At 36.5% G+C, this 16,545-nt stretch overlaps 1 protein-coding gene across 3 annotated transcripts in view; it reads left to right on the top strand.

Annotated features, from left to right (window-relative positions):
- Positions 1-3,893: 3,893 nt before the first annotated feature.
- The window catches only part of INTS8 (integrator complex subunit 8), a 29,090-nt gene continuing 16,438 nt past the window's right edge, over positions 3,894-16,545 (top strand). For 2 of the 3 annotated variants that reach the window (XM_081326189.1, XM_081326191.1), the window contains exons 1-13: positions 3,894-3,986; positions 6,819-7,002; positions 7,403-7,577; positions 7,961-8,101; positions 8,594-8,665; positions 9,407-9,458; positions 10,457-10,639; positions 11,385-11,492; positions 11,919-12,068; positions 12,595-12,695; positions 14,126-14,267; positions 14,897-14,967; positions 15,357-15,532. In XM_081326189.1, the coding sequence (XP_081182315.1) occupies positions 6,873-7,002; positions 7,403-7,577; positions 7,961-8,101; positions 8,594-8,665; positions 9,407-9,458; positions 10,457-10,639; positions 11,385-11,492; positions 11,919-12,068; positions 12,595-12,695; positions 14,126-14,267; positions 14,897-14,967; positions 15,357-15,532 (1,501 nt within the window). In that variant the 5' untranslated portion in view covers positions 3,894-3,986; positions 6,819-6,872. The remainder of the gene's footprint in view (positions 3,987-6,818; positions 7,003-7,402; positions 7,578-7,960; positions 8,102-8,593; positions 8,666-9,406; positions 9,459-10,456; positions 10,640-11,384; positions 11,493-11,918; positions 12,069-12,594; positions 12,696-14,125; positions 14,268-14,896; positions 14,968-15,356; positions 15,533-16,545) is intronic. The other variant, XM_081326190.1, reaches the window with a different exon arrangement.

Raw genomic sequence — 16,545 nt, forward strand, 5'->3', positions numbered from 1 at the left:
TTCTGAAGCCTATTAAAATATCTACAGATAAAAGCTAAGAGCATTTAGTTCAGTGGTCTTGAATTTTAAACTCAAATTCTAATTCTCTGAAATGGTTGGATTGGATTGGCCTTTCATGAATCCTAGTGCTTCCAACCAATGTTATTAAAATTCCACAATCCTAAAATGAATTTCTTTTGAATACTATTTCCAGTGCTGAGTATTGTAACAATTTTAGAGAATAGTAATAAATTTATGTTACAAAAATTTATATTCAGTATATTCTCAGAAAGGTTTTGAGCATGAGCAAGAGACGTGTTTCTCTCTCTTGAGTTTCAGTATGTCTTATAATTTAAATAATGCTAATGCGTGTCTTCCCATACTTCACTGGTTATACTTGAACTGAAGAATAAGAACTTTCAAGTTGTAAAATCCTCTTAAAATGCTGTTGTAATGAGATGCTTCTGAAAAGAGATTTGTAATGTAAAAAAGCAGCATTTAAAGGCTCATGGAGACCAATGCTCAGTCATAACAGTGTTAAATTCCACTTCTCACACTGGTTTCTGAATTAAGTGTTGGAGTTTTTAGGGAGTTGTGTTTCATTTTTTGTTATTCCTTCAAGGATTTGGAAAATAACGAGATTGTGGAATCATGTGAGCATGACATCAAGTATGTATTCCCACACCTAATTACTATAGTACAAAAGGAAAAATAATTATAGCTGTTGAAAACACATATATTCAAAGATCTAAATCTTGGCTGTCAGTATTGCAATGCTGTTGGAGAATGTGCCTTGTAAACTTCTCTTTTTAAAAAATGCAAAACTTAAATCTTTGTGTGCTTTGCAGATTTTTTTTCCTGAGGAAATTCACAAAACAAGACCTTGTCTTGAATTTGGTTTTAAGAAGTGCTTACAGAAGGGAGAAAGAAAAAATATATAGTGGTTGATAACACCAAGTATTAACCCATAAGCAAGATGTGTAAGCCATATCTCTTTAAGCAGAGTTATTTTTCTCTATCACTTAAATGTATAAAGAGGTTGTCTGCTTTAGGGTTTAACTTTATTTGAACACATTGGTCCTTCTCCTCCCAGGTAATTATCAATTATCCTCCCTTTCTGCTGAAAACTTTTTTAAAGTTAAAAATGCAATCCAGTCAGTCTATCAAGAAGTATGATTTTACTGGAAATATGTTAGGGACACACACATATGCTATCATGGGAACATACTGTAGGTTGCTGTTTTGGACAATTGAACGACCCAGCAGTCAAATTTGATATTATTCAGAAACAGAAATCGTTGAAATGATCCGTTTGTAGATGCAAACTTGAAAGCAGGGTTTCTACAAAGCCTATGTTGTATTGCTAAAATAATTAGCTGCTTTCCCTGGTACCTTTTAGCTTTGTTGGATTATAGTTTCTGAAATTACAATCCTGCATTTTAGAAGGCATTTGCGACCATTGATAAATGTAACACCACCATAACTGGCCTGCAATATGCACAATTAGGCAAATGAGAGGTACAAGCATGTATGAATATGAAAGGAAGGGATAACATTTTGATCTCAAGAAGGAGAAAGTTAATTCTGATTCCTTGTTTCTACAGTAAAAGAGCTGCTAAAAAACTCAAGGCGCTCATCATATCACATCAAAACTGCCAATTTCTGCTTATTTCAAAGTAAAATTTCAAGAGAGCTATAGAGCAAAGTTACAATGCATCTCCAAAAATATTTTTGCTAATTATCTTACTATTTCATTGTAAATAACAATCGTTTTAGATTGTTATTTAAATTATACATATCCATATAAATGGACATGTTTTGATGACGTTTCTGGAATAAGTAAGCCTTTTTTTTAAGCAGGTGTCCATCAAGCAGTCATCATTCTCATTCAGTCTAAACTATTTCCCCACCCCACCCCTGTATCTTCTCAGTTTATTCTCCATGTCACAAACAGAACAGCCTTTTTTCATAGTATTCATTCACAACATTGGATAATTTTCCCCAAACTCGTCAGTGGTTTTCGTTAACACCATTTGCTGAAGCATGGCATGCAATTATTACTAATTTACAAATTCCTCCTAAATGTTTTTAACATACTAGATGCCATCAGCTTATACTGTCTGACATAAACTTTAACCATTTTATTCAGTTATTCCACACCTTCTCTTCCAAGTATTTGTATTCCTCAACTTCACGAGATCACGTCTTCTTTCAGCTTTATCACATTTTTTTACTCTCACTTCATGCATCTTGCATTTGTTAATTCATGCACTTTATACTTTACACTGTCTCAGTCTTCTATATTCCTTGTTGTGAATAGAAGGGGCCTTGAATATTCAATAACACGTCCTGTTCCCTCCTAACGGAAAGACACAGTACAGTACTGGTTGATTTTGGCCAAATATGCTACAAGCACAACTGAAGCTCAGTTTTCTCCAAAGCCGTCACATCTCCTTCGGTACAGTTCCCTCCAAAATTGAAGTGTGGATTTAAATATGCATATTTATCACTGTATCCTTTAACACAGGAACACACACATGCCTATGCAATGTTGATTCTATTGCTGCCTGGAAATGTAAAACTGGGTTTGCTAATTTTCCAAGCACCTGAACCACTGTAGCAAACAGTGAGCAAATATAAACCAGCAAATATAAATCTCCATTCACTTACTAGAAGAAAGCAGCATGAGAAGTGAAGCCATCTTAGTCTTCTGCAGTTTATCAAATCCTAGTTCACCCACCTATAAGTCAACAAGCACTATGATTAGCATGGCTGAGGCAGGAATCCCCATTTTAAATATCAAGAGACAGCTTCACGTCACATGAAGACATTTATTTAAGTAAAGTCTCTGGTGAACTCAGAGACATATCTATTTGATTTTGGTCACAGTACTATGGAAGTGGATTGCCATTACCTTTTTTTTAGTTCAAGAGTCTCAGGCTAGTCCTTAGTCCCCCATATGGAGAAATCCAATGTAAGCACTGTAACAACCATGTCCAAACTGCTCACAGACTAAATCTGACTGGGATCACCACCTGTTGAATCTTCAAGCTTTCAAGAACATTTTAACTATTTTTTTTGTAAGCTGTCTATAGTCACTAAAAGAGAATGGGTGTGCTGCCGTATAAATTTTCTAAATTAGTATTCTCAACCTTGGGAACTTTGCTGTCTGGCAAATTCGGGAAATTGGAAGTTTATATGCCTTAAAAGTGCCTAAGGATGAAAAAGACTGCTTTAAATAAAAAACCCATGGGTTATTGACTGTAGATATTGTGTATAATTGCCCAACACAGTAAACCTTAAATCATAATTAACATAGTTGAGTGATGATCAGCCAACCTCACTTATGAAATATGAAACAAGACATTCACTTTTATTTGCCACAATAACACCATAGCAAAGGCCTAGAAAAGCTTATTATCTAATGCTGTATCCTCGCAATAGTTTAACATAGGAGGCAATCATAATTTAGCCTAGCGTGGATGCTAACCCAGCCCATGTCGCACAAGTTTGCAAAAAGCCTTCGCACAAAAAGAAAACAATACTCCGACTGATCAGCCAATTCACACTCCAGCTCTTTCAAATCTACCTCGGGACCATCTTGCGCAAAAAAAGCGTAAGTTACGCTCTTTGCTGAACGAGAAGGCGGCAGGAAGCCCATGTCCAGGGGTAGGCAACCTCGGCTCTTTTATGACTCATGGACTTCAACTCCCAGAATTCCTGAGCCAGCTATGCTGGCTCAGGAATTCTGGGAGTTGAAGTCCATGAGTCATAAAAGAGCCGAGGTTGCCTACCCCTGCCCATGTCGAAACACATTAGAGTCCGGCCCTCCGATTCTGACTGGTCGGAATCGAGGAACGGAGGCGGAGCAAAAGCTGTCTATTCACCTATCCGAAGCCAGGAAGGTAGGAGAGGGGACGGGGAAGGCGTCGTCCATTTTGGTTGATGGGTGGTAGGGCGCTCGCAGTTGGGGGGCCCGTCTGCGAAAGGATCAAGGTGCAGAAAAGGTGAGGGGGGAAAAAAACACGACTTTTCTTATCTGTTTTGTGTGTTTGAGTAGGTGAGCTACGTGCATAACAAGGTATTTGCTTTCACATAAACAAGGAGAACCAGGTCTTCTAATGGGGCGGGCCGTGGCTCTGAAAGGATGGGGCATTTCGTGTATTTCAATCAATGTTTTTCACACTTGGCCAGTTTAAGATGCTTCGACTTCAACTTCCCGAATTCTCATGCTTGGCTTTTTCTGCGAGTGCAACAATGGACAAGATCCAATTGAGCACATAAAAGTAAATCTAAGCATTTCAGCACTCCGGAAGACGCAATTGATGTGCTATGTTCAAATTGCTAGAAAAATACACTAACATAAATTATACAGAGATATTTACACTTATACACTATTTTTTTTGTAAGCTGTCTATAGTCACTAAAAGAGAATGGGTGTGCTGCCGTATAAATTTTCTAAATTAGTATTCTCAACCTTGGGAACTTTGCTGTCTGGTAAATTCGGGAAATTGGAAGTTTATATGCCTTAAAAGTGCCTAAGGATGAAAAAGACTGCTCTAAATAATTAGTGCAGATATGTCCCTTTGCTGTTCCTCTAGAATAGGCTATCCCTAAATCAGATGCCCTTTTTGATTCAATTGTTACTTGGAAATACCTAATTTCCTCAAAATTCCACTTCAGGAGGAGAATGTTGGTAGTTCTTTTTCTTCTGCACCTTACTTATTTTCTTCTGGAGTTCTGCCTCCAGTCTCCCAAAATAGCCTCATTTTTGGTTGGATCAAATCTGGCTTTTGCTTAAGAGAAAATATGTATTGGGTACTGTGTATATGAAGTGTTTAGCAAAGAAGACTGGTAAGGTATTTGAAATAAAATCGATCCCATTTTACACAAAACTGAAAGGAATAGAGCTTAATATTGCAACTATATATGGAGAAATGAGAAATTGGAATATCTGATTTTGGAAAAATGATGGATCCAAATTTTAAGAAATGTAAAATACACTTCTAATTATCTGGGGGATCAGTTTAATATAGTGGTGAAGGCATCAGGTTAGAAACTAGAAGACTGAGTTTTAATCTCACCTTAGCTATGAAGCCATCTGAGTAACTTTGGGCCAATCAATCTCTCAACCCTTGGAAGAAGGGAATGGCAAGCCATTTGTGAAAACCTTGGTACAAAAATTGTAGGGATTAATTCAGGCAGTGCTGGAATGAACACTGAGCACACAAACATAAATCTAGGAATGAAGTTAATTCATCATAATTAGTGATTATTTGACTCCTCAAATAATGTTTTAAAAAATTGGATATCAGATGCCCTGTGTTCATGTTACGGGTCTCTTATGATTTGATCATATCTATCCATGGTCTTTTTTTGGCTTCAAATAATTATATATGTTAACATAACTTGGTGAAAATATAATAGTTTGTGTGTGTGTGTGTGTGTGTGTGTGTGTGTGTGTACACATTATGTAATGCTGGATTATATTCATAAATTATGGAATCAGTATTTTATGAAGAGTTTGGCTTGTCAAGTCTGGGTTTTGATAGTGAAAATTATTCTATATAGATAGCTAACAGAATTCAAGAGATGTGTTTCCTATCAATTTTTAAAATATCTTTAGTAAAATGTGTAGCAATATGGTCTAGATTTATAATAAATGATAGTTTTGTATTATTTTTATATTATATGATTTTTTTCCCTTTTTCCTTCCGTTCACTTTAATCACTTTTTGGAATTTGTTTTTTGACTGAGTAATCTGTATTCTATTTTTTCTTGAGCTCATTCTTTGTTGTTGTTGTTAGTTGCGAAGTCATGTCCGACCCATCGCGACCCTATGGACAATGTTCCTCCAGGCCTTCCTGTCCTCTACCATCTTCTGGAGTCCATCTAGGCTCACGCCTACTGCTTCAGTGACTCCATCCAGCCACCTCATTCTCTGTCGACCCCTTCTTCTATTGCCCTCAATCTTTCCCAGCATTAGGCTCTTCTCCAGTGAGTCCTTCCTTCTCATTAGGTGGCCAAAGTATTTGAGTTTTAGCTTCAGGATCTGGCCTTCTAAAGAGCAGTCAGGGTTGATCTCCTCTAGGACTGACCGGTTTGATTGCCTTGCAGTCCAAGGAACTCGCAGGAGTCTTCTCCAGCACCATAGTTCAAAGGCTTCAATTCTTTGGCGCTCAGCCTTTCTTATGGTCCAGCTTTCACTGCCATACATTGCAACTGGGAAGACCATAGCCTTGACTATACGCACTTTTGTTGACAGGGTGATGCCTCTGCTTTTTAGTGTGCTGTCTAGATTTGCCATGGCTTTCCTCCCCAGGAGCAAGTGTCTTTTAATTTCTTGGCTACAGTCCCCATCTGCAGTGATCTTGGAGCCCAGGAAAATAAAATCTGTCACTAACTCCATTTCTTCCCCATCTATTTGCCAGGAATTGAGAGGGCCAGATGCCATGATCTTGGTTTTCTTAATGTTTAGTTTCAACCCAAGTTTTGCACTCTCCTTCTTCACCCGCAACAAGAGCTCATTCTTAACATTCACCAAAAAGAAAGATGGAAAAAAGATTGCCAAGGAAGCTGTAGTCTTATGAAAGCTGGGGCACTATTTCCAACAGTTCAATTTGTTATGAAAATTCTGACTTGTAATTTTGATGAAAAGTTTCTCTAGATACAATATTTATTTATTTATTTGATTTGTATACCGCCCTTCTCCCTAAGATCCCAATTTGTCATATTTGGACTGTAAAATCCAGTCTGAATGAAAAGGCCTGCAATTAAATTTTTATATCTTGTAAAGCAATTATGCTCTGATATAATAATCCATGTTGTTTCTAAATCAGGGTCCATGCTCAAAGGATTGCTCAAAGAAATCCAAAGGAATTCAAGAAAGGAAGATGAGTGTAGAAGCTGTTGATCGGGAGGCAGCCACATCTAGCCGACCCTGCACCCCCCCTCAGACTTCCTGGTTTGAATTCCTGCTAGAAGAGTCTCTATTGGAGAAACACCTGAAAAAGGCTTCTCCAGGTAAATAATGCTGTTGTTCAAAGCTGAAACTTTATTTTCATTCATTATTGCAGAGGATGAAGGCGTGTGATTGCATTTTCTGTGGGTGTTATTAAATTTTGTAGATTCTTTTATCCGATGATGAAGCAAAAGTAGTAGTAGGTTTTTGCTGATCCTTACTTGCACTGCACTTAAATCTTATTCAAGGTCCACATCACATAATGTATTTGGATTTTTTATGTGTACTAGTATACACAAAAATAAATACATATTTACGCTTGAATATGACTGATACAGGAAATGACAGTAAAACCAATGATATGCTTCTTTAAAAGTAGCTTGTTTATTTTTCATTTATTTGCTTCTCCCTAGGTGATATTTTAATATACAGTGCATATTTTAAACCTTTTTTTTCTTTCAGATCCTTCACCAGTCCAACTAATTGTTCAGTTTTTGGAGCAGGCTTCCAAGCCTTTAGTCAATGAACAGAATCAAGTTCAGCCTCCCCCTGATAATAAGAGAAATCGCATTTTAAAATTACTTGCTCTAAAAGTTGCTGCACATTTAAAGTGGAATTTGGATGTACTGGAGAAGAGGTATTAGCTGATTTCTTGGATAAGATTGTTTACAGATAATTGTCAGTAAAAAGTATTAATTTTTCACATTGCTTAAATAAGCAGTATTTTGAAGTTTCCATTTCAACGTCACATAAACTAAAAATTCAATCTCAAGACAGATTGATCACTGGTAATCATGATGAATAATCAGAACAGTAAGTTATGATGTAGTTTGTACCCGCATAGGAGAACAGCTGGGAAAGATGTTTGCTATTCTGGTTTCCAGCTTGCAGGTTAGATGTGCAGTAAAAATAGCAAAAAAGACTGCATTGGAACCTTAATGGCTTTTGTCTGGTGATATCCTGTAACAAAATTAAGAGCTGATCTATGTACTTTCAGTTATTTTTTTGTGTGTCTTTTAGTTTATCTGTTCCTGTATTGAACATGCTATTAAATGAATTGCTGTGCATCAGTAAGGTTCCTCCTGGAACTAAACACATAGATATGGACCTTGCCTGTTTACCTCCAACCACTGCAATGGCTATATTGCTCTACAATAGATGGTAAGATTTTATTTTCTTGAATACTCTTACTAGAAGGAAATGTTAAGGTCAAATAAATCCTATTCTGCTTGTGAGGTTTATAAGTGATATGTGCACACTAGATAGCATTTTTTTTCTTTTTGATTAGCTGTCGTACATATAAATGAGTAATTACTTTTGCATGTTGTTTTAGCCTGGCAAAGGAATAAGCTGTGAATTGGGTAGCTGGTTACCAATGTCTCTTCCTATGAAATTGTTTAGAGCATCAATTGATTACAGATCCTGATTCATTAAAATGACAACTTAAAAATTTGATAAACTGAAGTTAAGCCCTGTTTTATTTCTATGTGATCTCAACTAGAAGACTGAAGAATCAGTGAAATCAATATTTCCAGTACGTTTTGCTATTATATTTGCCCTAGCTTTAATTTTTAAAATAAGCCCCAATAAATAATGCTGGTATCAGAATAATTCACTATTCAGTGCTAACAGTTTTGTGTGTTTTTTTAATAGGGCTATCCGAACCATAGTCAATAGTAGTTTTCCTGTCAGACTAGCAAAACCTGGTCCACCTCAGTTGAATGTGTAAGTCTGTCCATCTGTTTTAGCCTAAACCTAAATCAAGATCCAATTTTCAATGAGGCACATGAGCAAAATAGTGTAAAACCTGTTTGATACTTAAAGTGTGTATTAAAAGATTTTTAGTGGAAAGAAGACAAAATCCCTGACTATAGCACATTTATATAAAATAATTCTGATTCTTTTAGAACAAATACAATTTTAGGCAAAATTATTCAAATAGCTTAAACCTTAAATGATTCAGTTTTCAATCTTGAAATGCGGTTTATTTTTTTAAAAATGTGAGGAAAAGCATATTTTGTTGCTTATTTATTTATGCATCCATTTGTGCATTTGAGTCAGTGTTGACCCCTGGTGACTGCCTAGAACAGGGGTAGGCAACCTGGGCTCTTTTATGACTCATGGACTTCAACTCATAATTCCTGAGTTGAAGTCCATGAGTCATAAAAGAGCCCAGGTTGCCTACCCCTGGCCTAGAAAGTCCCTGCAGTTCTCTTGGCAAGATTCTGGAAATGGTTTGCTCTGCCTCTTCCTAGGGCTGGAAGAGAATGACTGGCGCAACATCTCCCAACTGCCTTTGTGCCTAAGGTGGAATTAGAAATCACCATCTCCTGATGCTTTAACTACTAGACCAAACTGTACCCGTTGTGTGCTGAACACACGAGGTATACTGGAAATCTAAATAGCATAATAACTTGATATTGCATTGAATAATAACCCACAATTGCTTTTGCCTTTTTTGTTTAGTATGAATCAGTTCCAACAAGAAAAGGAAGTCACAGATAACATTTTGAAAGTGGTAAGAGCTTTTCATTAAATTGTCCACAATTAGAAGTTAGTTGATACAATTAATCAAGAGAAGTGCTAAAGTTAAGACCTTTCCCATATAAAAATGGCATTTGATATCTGTACTGTGAGAACTGGAGCATCATATTTCTAACTTCAGTTCCATTGGATATGTTGAATTTTGAAGTTTATATGAGAAAATTATTTCAGGAAAGAATGTATTATACTCTTAGCCTTTTGACTTAAATCGTACAATAGGGAAGAATCACATAATAAGATAGAATAAGGATGTTTTGCAAGGAAACAGGTCACAAACTAGTTGCAGTTTATTCCAGCATGTCTATCTGATTAGTATTAATAGAGGGGAGGATCTATTTTATACACTCGCCCAAGGGCAAAATAGTGAAAACAATAGGGGTACAGAAATTGTAGTATGCATCATTCAAATTGCTATGCAGAAATCTGAATCCTATTAGTGGTGATAGAAATAATTGCTTGCCTCTTGAATTTCAGAGAAATACAATTATATTTTCTTGTTCATAAGACCAAGTTGATCTGTTTATCTTTAAATCATATTCCTAACCGGGAAAGATTTAAAATAATTCATAAATACATCTATTGCAATCTTAGCAACCAGGTGTTCTTCTCTTTGGCAAGACATTGTGGATGTTGTAGGATATTTGGTTACCTATACTTGATACATAGGAACTGCTTTATAAATATCTGTAAACAAAAATCATTACAAAAAGTAAATTTTCATTATAAAGAGACTTTCCTTTCCATCCAATTACAGGGTGAAGACTTACTGTAGCTTTCTCATTCTGAGCTCTGAGAATATTAAATGGTTATTATGTGATGATAACTAAATATGTGAGATCTTTGAAAGGGGAATGATTGACGTTTGTTAGTGTGAACTTTGATGTAGCTTGAACTAGAGAAATACATATTTATCTTAAGTAATCAAAACAGCTGCTAATAATTCAACATTTACATTCCTCCTGGTTGTTCCAGCTAAAAGAGCAGGCTGCTGATTCCATTCTGGTGTTAGAAGGAGCACTAAAGTTAAACAAGGATCTTTACATTCACACAATACGGACGCTAGATCTTCTAGCTATGGAACCTGGTATGGTTAACGGAGAGACAGAGAGTTCTACAGCCGGATTAAGTATTAGCACTGAAGAAATGCAATGCCAAGTAGGTTGATGTTTTATCTGACAATGATGTTGGTGGAATATACAGGTAGTCCTCGACTTATGACATTTGTGTAACAGTAGTTTTAATTTAATGACAGACTTGGAAAAAGTGATTTATGAGCTGTCCTCGAATTATGCCTGTCACTAAATAGGGCATTTGGCAACCAGTTTGCATTTACAATAGTTGCAGCATCTTGCAGTCACCCTAAGTAAGATTTGTGACCTTCCCAGCCAGCTTCTAATAATCAAAGTCAGTTGTGGAAGCCAGATTTGCTTAATGACCTCATGATTTGCTTAATAGCTGCATGGTTCACTTAATGTCCACATGATTCATTTAACAACCATAGTAAAAATGATTGTAAAATGACTTGTTTAACAACCTCATTACTTAGCAATTAAAATTCCAGTTGTAATTGTTGTAAGTTGAGGACTATCTTTAAATATGGATTCATAAAATGAAATTCATTTTGAAACAATTCATGGTGTCATCAGCCAACCTTGACATTCTATATTCAGTGTAGCTTTCCAGTATTTTGAAAACATGAAGAATATTCAGTTTTACAGTTGTATTGTTTCAAGGATGTTTGATTTGCAAATGTTTGGAAAGAGAAGGAAAGCACCTCTTTAATACAGTGTGTAGTGCAGGGATTTTGTCTCTCTGCATTTAATTGTTGCTTTAGAATTACTTCGAAGTATTCCAAAAGGGATTAAAAAGTCCTGCTATAATTTATTTTGGTCTGTTTCAGGTATGCTATGATTTAGGGGCCATCTATTTCCAGCAGGGTTCCACAAACTTTGATTTATATAGGAATGCCAGAGATAAATTTTTTAGAACCAAGGAATTGATTTCAAAGGTGAGTAACAAGTTAAATAGCAAATGAAATCTGTTTTTACAGAAAATGGAAACCCATCTAGAAGCTTCGTTGCAAATTTTAAGAATATTCATAAAACTGGTTGATACTCAAATTATTAGAAGATAAAGACATTTGTTCAACTTCAGCCAGTAATCTTGCCATTATTGTGGTGATGTTTCTTTTTTTTAAATAGGATGTTTTAAATTTTTATATAATAAAGTTATACTGTGTTGTAAATTGACCTGGCATATTTTTTTTAAAAAAGGATGGTAAATAAATACTGGCAACAACAATTACAAAATTGTAATGATTCTTGGAAAATTATCATAATGTGATAAATAAGTCTCTGTTAAAGGTGTTTGCCTTGAATAAAATGTTGGAAGTGTTTACTACATTTTTATAACTTTGATAACATTGTATTTCTAGATTGGCTCATCACTTCATTGCATGATAGATGAAAAAAGGCTGGCTGGTTACTGTCAAGCCTGTGGAGTTCTTGCACCTTCTGACAGTAGTTCACAACCATCAACTCCCTACAGTCAAATTCATAGCTGCTTAAGATCTGGCAATTACCAGGTAAACAACATGCAATGCTCTTGTTGTTATTAAGATATCATTATATCTCCGCCGTTAAGTCACGTGAAGTCATGTGTTCCTAAACTCAGGGCTATTAAACGCATTTAAATATCTTGACCCTTGAAATAGATACTGTATTTTTATTGTAAAATCTTTAGCCATTTGCTTGTGCTATTCAAAGAAGGCGGGTTACTTATTTCTGGAAGTCGTTCCAAAGTAGTATTGAAGGGCTGAACATAGGTTCTGTTGATTGCTTAACATTAGTCAGCTTCTCGTCAGTGTTACTGATTCAGTTTCTGGACTATCTTTCTTGCAAGAAACTTAGAGCAGTGGTCCATCATCACAATAAATCTGTGATGTTTTTTAGGCTAAACAACAATGACAGCTCCACACCACCCAGTGAATTGGTGGTGTAAAGCTTTTGTTTCCATATGAAACCCAACTTTATGCGGCTTCACAGTGCTGAAGTTGAAGTACATGCATTTTGAATTAAAACATGCAAGTAGTTCCTATGTTTCTGTTTTAGGAACTGGTGAAGATTTTTCTTGAAGACAACCGAATGCCCACCTTACCAATTCAGTTCAGACAGTCGGTGTTAAGGCAGCTCTCCCAGAAGGCTCAACAAGGGTGAGGCATAAATTGAAGGAGAGAACCACTCTGACACCCATCTATTAATTAGTTGTCAAGCTTGGCAGAGTAGATAGATTTCTGAGTAACCTCTGCCTTTGAGTTGTCTGGTTCAATCTTAATAACAAACCTTGGAACTGAACAATTTTGTCTCAGTTCCGTGTATTAATATGTTGCACTGATTGTTAGGTGGAATGGTATATCACAAGGGCTTGATGACCAAGACTCCTTAAGTTTAAAAAATATTTTGTGATTTTAATACAGGTTTTCCAAATCTGAAAGAATACAAAACTCGTCACTGTAAAAATCAGAATTCTTTGAAACAGAACTGCCCAAACCAGAATATAACTGTGGAAGTGAAAAGTGTGAAAAGTGCTGAAAAATATCAGTATCTATTTTGAATTGTATACTGAGTGATACATAATACCATTTTAGTAAACCTGGGCTCCCAATCAAGAAAGCAGTATTTAGATAGGCATAGCACAGAATGGCCAATCACAGGCAAGGAGGGTAGAAAAGGAGGACACAGAGAACAAGGAAATACAAATACCAACAGCTATGACATTGGATGAGGAACAGCAAAAGAAAACAAGGTCAGTTAAGGTAGTCAAACCAAAACAGATAGGGAGTAGAAATTTTTAAAAAGGGGACAGTGAGACCAGATTGCAAGGGAAGCGATGCGAGACAGTGAGAACAATCAAAATTGGCTAGAGCAGACATGTCAAACACAAGGCCCGGGGGCCAGATGCGGCCCGTGAAGTGGTTTCATGTGGCCCGCGAAGCCATCCTGGAAACAGTGAGGGAACGGCCCCCACTGCCTTGGCCCTGGCCCAGAGACCCTCCTTCTGCCAGAGACCCTCAGATCTGTCCCACTCCTGCCCAGGCCCCCATAGGCACCCTTGATGCGAACGATGTAGAGCTGGCCATGCCCACCCAGTAGGCCATACACAGTCTAGCCACGCCCACCCAGTAGGCCACACCCACCCTGGCCATACCCACCCGGCCCCCTGAGGGCAACTGCAATGCTGATGCGGCCCTCAGTGAAATTGAGTTTGACACCCCTGGGCTAGAGCAAGGTCCATCACACGGCCAATGAGCAGAGCGCGGAACCAAACAGGCTTACCAACGGTTTTTCAAACCTTCAATGCTTTCTCTAATGACACTGGCAGAGAACCAGCAAAAGCTTAGATTAGGTAGATATGCTTTAAACAGTTACTTTTTATTGCTTATTATGATCTTTTAGCAATAAACGACTGTTTTTTATCCATCCCGGTGTTCAAAGATTTTATACTTTAAGTAAATATGCCTGGGATTCGTATTTTTAAAATTTGACTGTTATACTAGAATATAAAACAATACCTTGAATTGGTCTTTTAGGTATAAGCTTTTTGTGTGCCAATTTGTCTTAGTTTATTTTTTATTTTACACAGAGATGAAGTTCTTGATGAAATATATTTCAAGGTTTGTGCATGCAACAGTGTTTGTGATGTGATGCAGGGTCGGCCAGTTGGCGTCCAGTTTACCCAGATGCTTCTTAGACCTACCAAAGAAAAAATAGACTTTCTCCTTGAGGTAAAAATATTCTCAATTTTAGATTTAACTATATATATATATATATATACACACATACATGTATCTGTACCTATATTTCATTATTCATGTCTCCAGTTTAATAAATCTGAAGACAAGTCTGCTATTTCTTTTAAGGTGGATTTTTGTTATATATCTCTAACTTGGCATGTTTCCTATTTATGAGCTCCTAACTCATTGTCAAGTGGCTTTTTCTATACTTGTTGCATCTGGTTTTGGTTAATTATTGGTGAGGATTATCAACATAGGTACTAGATGTTTTAAGCAAGTTTTACTCGCAAACAAACAAAATTCCACAGGATGAAAGAAACATACTGCTGCGTTATGTGAAATGAGACCTTTCTCCTTCCTCTGATTCTTCATATAGAATAAGCATTTTTAAAATCCTTTGCTGTTCTAGGGCCTATATACTGTATGTCGCTGTTCTAATTTGTAATTGTTAAAACTGTTAAAACTAAAACTAGGTAGAGAAAATGATAGCTTCATTCGAAAGATAACTATGTAATGATATTGCTATAAACTATGTGCAAAAGAAAAATGCATACACTGTTTTTCTAATGAGTTTACTGGATTTTTCTTGAGATTTAATTATTCAAATTTAAACTTCTTAGGTGTGTTCAAAATCAATACATGTAGAAAATGCATCAGAATCTTCAAAAAGAAAAATGGCTTATTTTCTAAAGTAAGTGTGTAATAAGAATTTATACTATGTTAAAAATTGAACAGTAATATCGTTTTTTACCCATTTTTGGATGGTAAATTGTGAAACATAATCTCGTGCTTCTGAAGGAAGAATCATATAAGAAAACTACAGAGGACTTTTGTTTTTGAAGGGGAAAAATGTACTCGCATCTTATTACATGCAGCTTATTAAAACAGCTACTTCTTTTCCTACAACCAGGCAGCTACCAGTAGCATAATCTGAGGAAATGATATGATTGAATTGGAAGTGTGATTCATTGTAAGATATCTGCATTAAGAATTCATTGATAGATGAATTTCTTAAGTGTTATTAACTCAACAATCTTGTCACTTCTCTTTCCACAAATATTTGTTCTTAATTCTGTGTAGGAATCTATGTCTGGGTTTGGAAGATCTCCAATTTGTCTTCATGATTTCCTCCCATGAGCTGTTCATAGCTTTATTGAAAGATGATGAACGAAAACTGCTCATTGATCAGATGAGGAAAAGGTCACTTCGAGTCAACTTAGGCACTAAGCTGATAACTTCATTTTATGATATTCCAGGTTATTTCCCCTACTTCCCTTAAATTATTCACAACTTTTTTTTAATGGTGGAATAAATAAGTATACTAAGAATATTTTGACTGTAGTCAGCTAATGCAGCTTGTTGCATTGACATGTTTTTTTAACAGTTACCTAATTATACAAATTTCTATTGGCCATGATTAATCATGTCTGTAGTTGAGAACAATGGGTGCAATTCCCTTGTGAGCAAGCACTTGAGAGGAGCACCTAAATTTATAGCTATTGCAACAATGGGTGCCTTTCTGCTTGTTTTCCCTGCTGTTATCAGGAGGACCAGTATATAAATCAGGGCAGTGCTTTTGGACTTGAAAAGGCTGTTATATAACTTGTTTTTTTCCCTTATTTTTCATCATGATAACTAGATGATATGCTTTTATTTGGGTCAAATGGAAAAGGCATAGGGAGAGACTGGGAATCCTCTAAGATAAGAAAGAGGATAGTGTTGCTCCGTGCTCTGATATATTTCTCTAAGACCATTAGCAAACCATTATCCTGTTTTGAGAAGCAGGATACATGTGATAAATATGCTAGTCCAATCCCCTGCTCAGGCAGGAAACCCTATACCATTTCAGACAAATGGCTGTCCAATCTCTTCTTAAAAACTTCCAGTGTTGGAGCATTCACTGCTTCTGGAGGCAGGTTGTTCCACTGGTTAATTGTTCTAACTGTCACGAAGTTTCTCCTTAGATCTAGGTTGCTTCTCTCCTTGATTAGTTTCCATCCATTGCTTCTTGTCCTGCTTTCAGGTGCTTTGGAGAATAGCTTGACTCCCTCTTCTTTGTGGCAGCTCCTGAGATATTGGAACACTGCTGTCATGTCACCCCTCACCCTTCTCTTCGTTAAAGTACACATGCCCAATTCCAGCAACCGTTCCCTATATGTTTTAGCCTCCAGTCCCCCAGTCATCTTTGTTGCTCTTCTCTGTACTCTTTCTAGAGTCTCAACTTCTTTTTTACATTGTGAAAACCAAAACTGGGTCCAGTATTCCAAGT

The sequence above is a fragment of the Vipera berus genome (assembly GCF_964194415.1).
Source record: "Vipera berus genome assembly, chromosome: 3".
NCBI lineage: Eukaryota > Metazoa > Chordata > Lepidosauria > Squamata > Viperidae > Vipera > Vipera berus.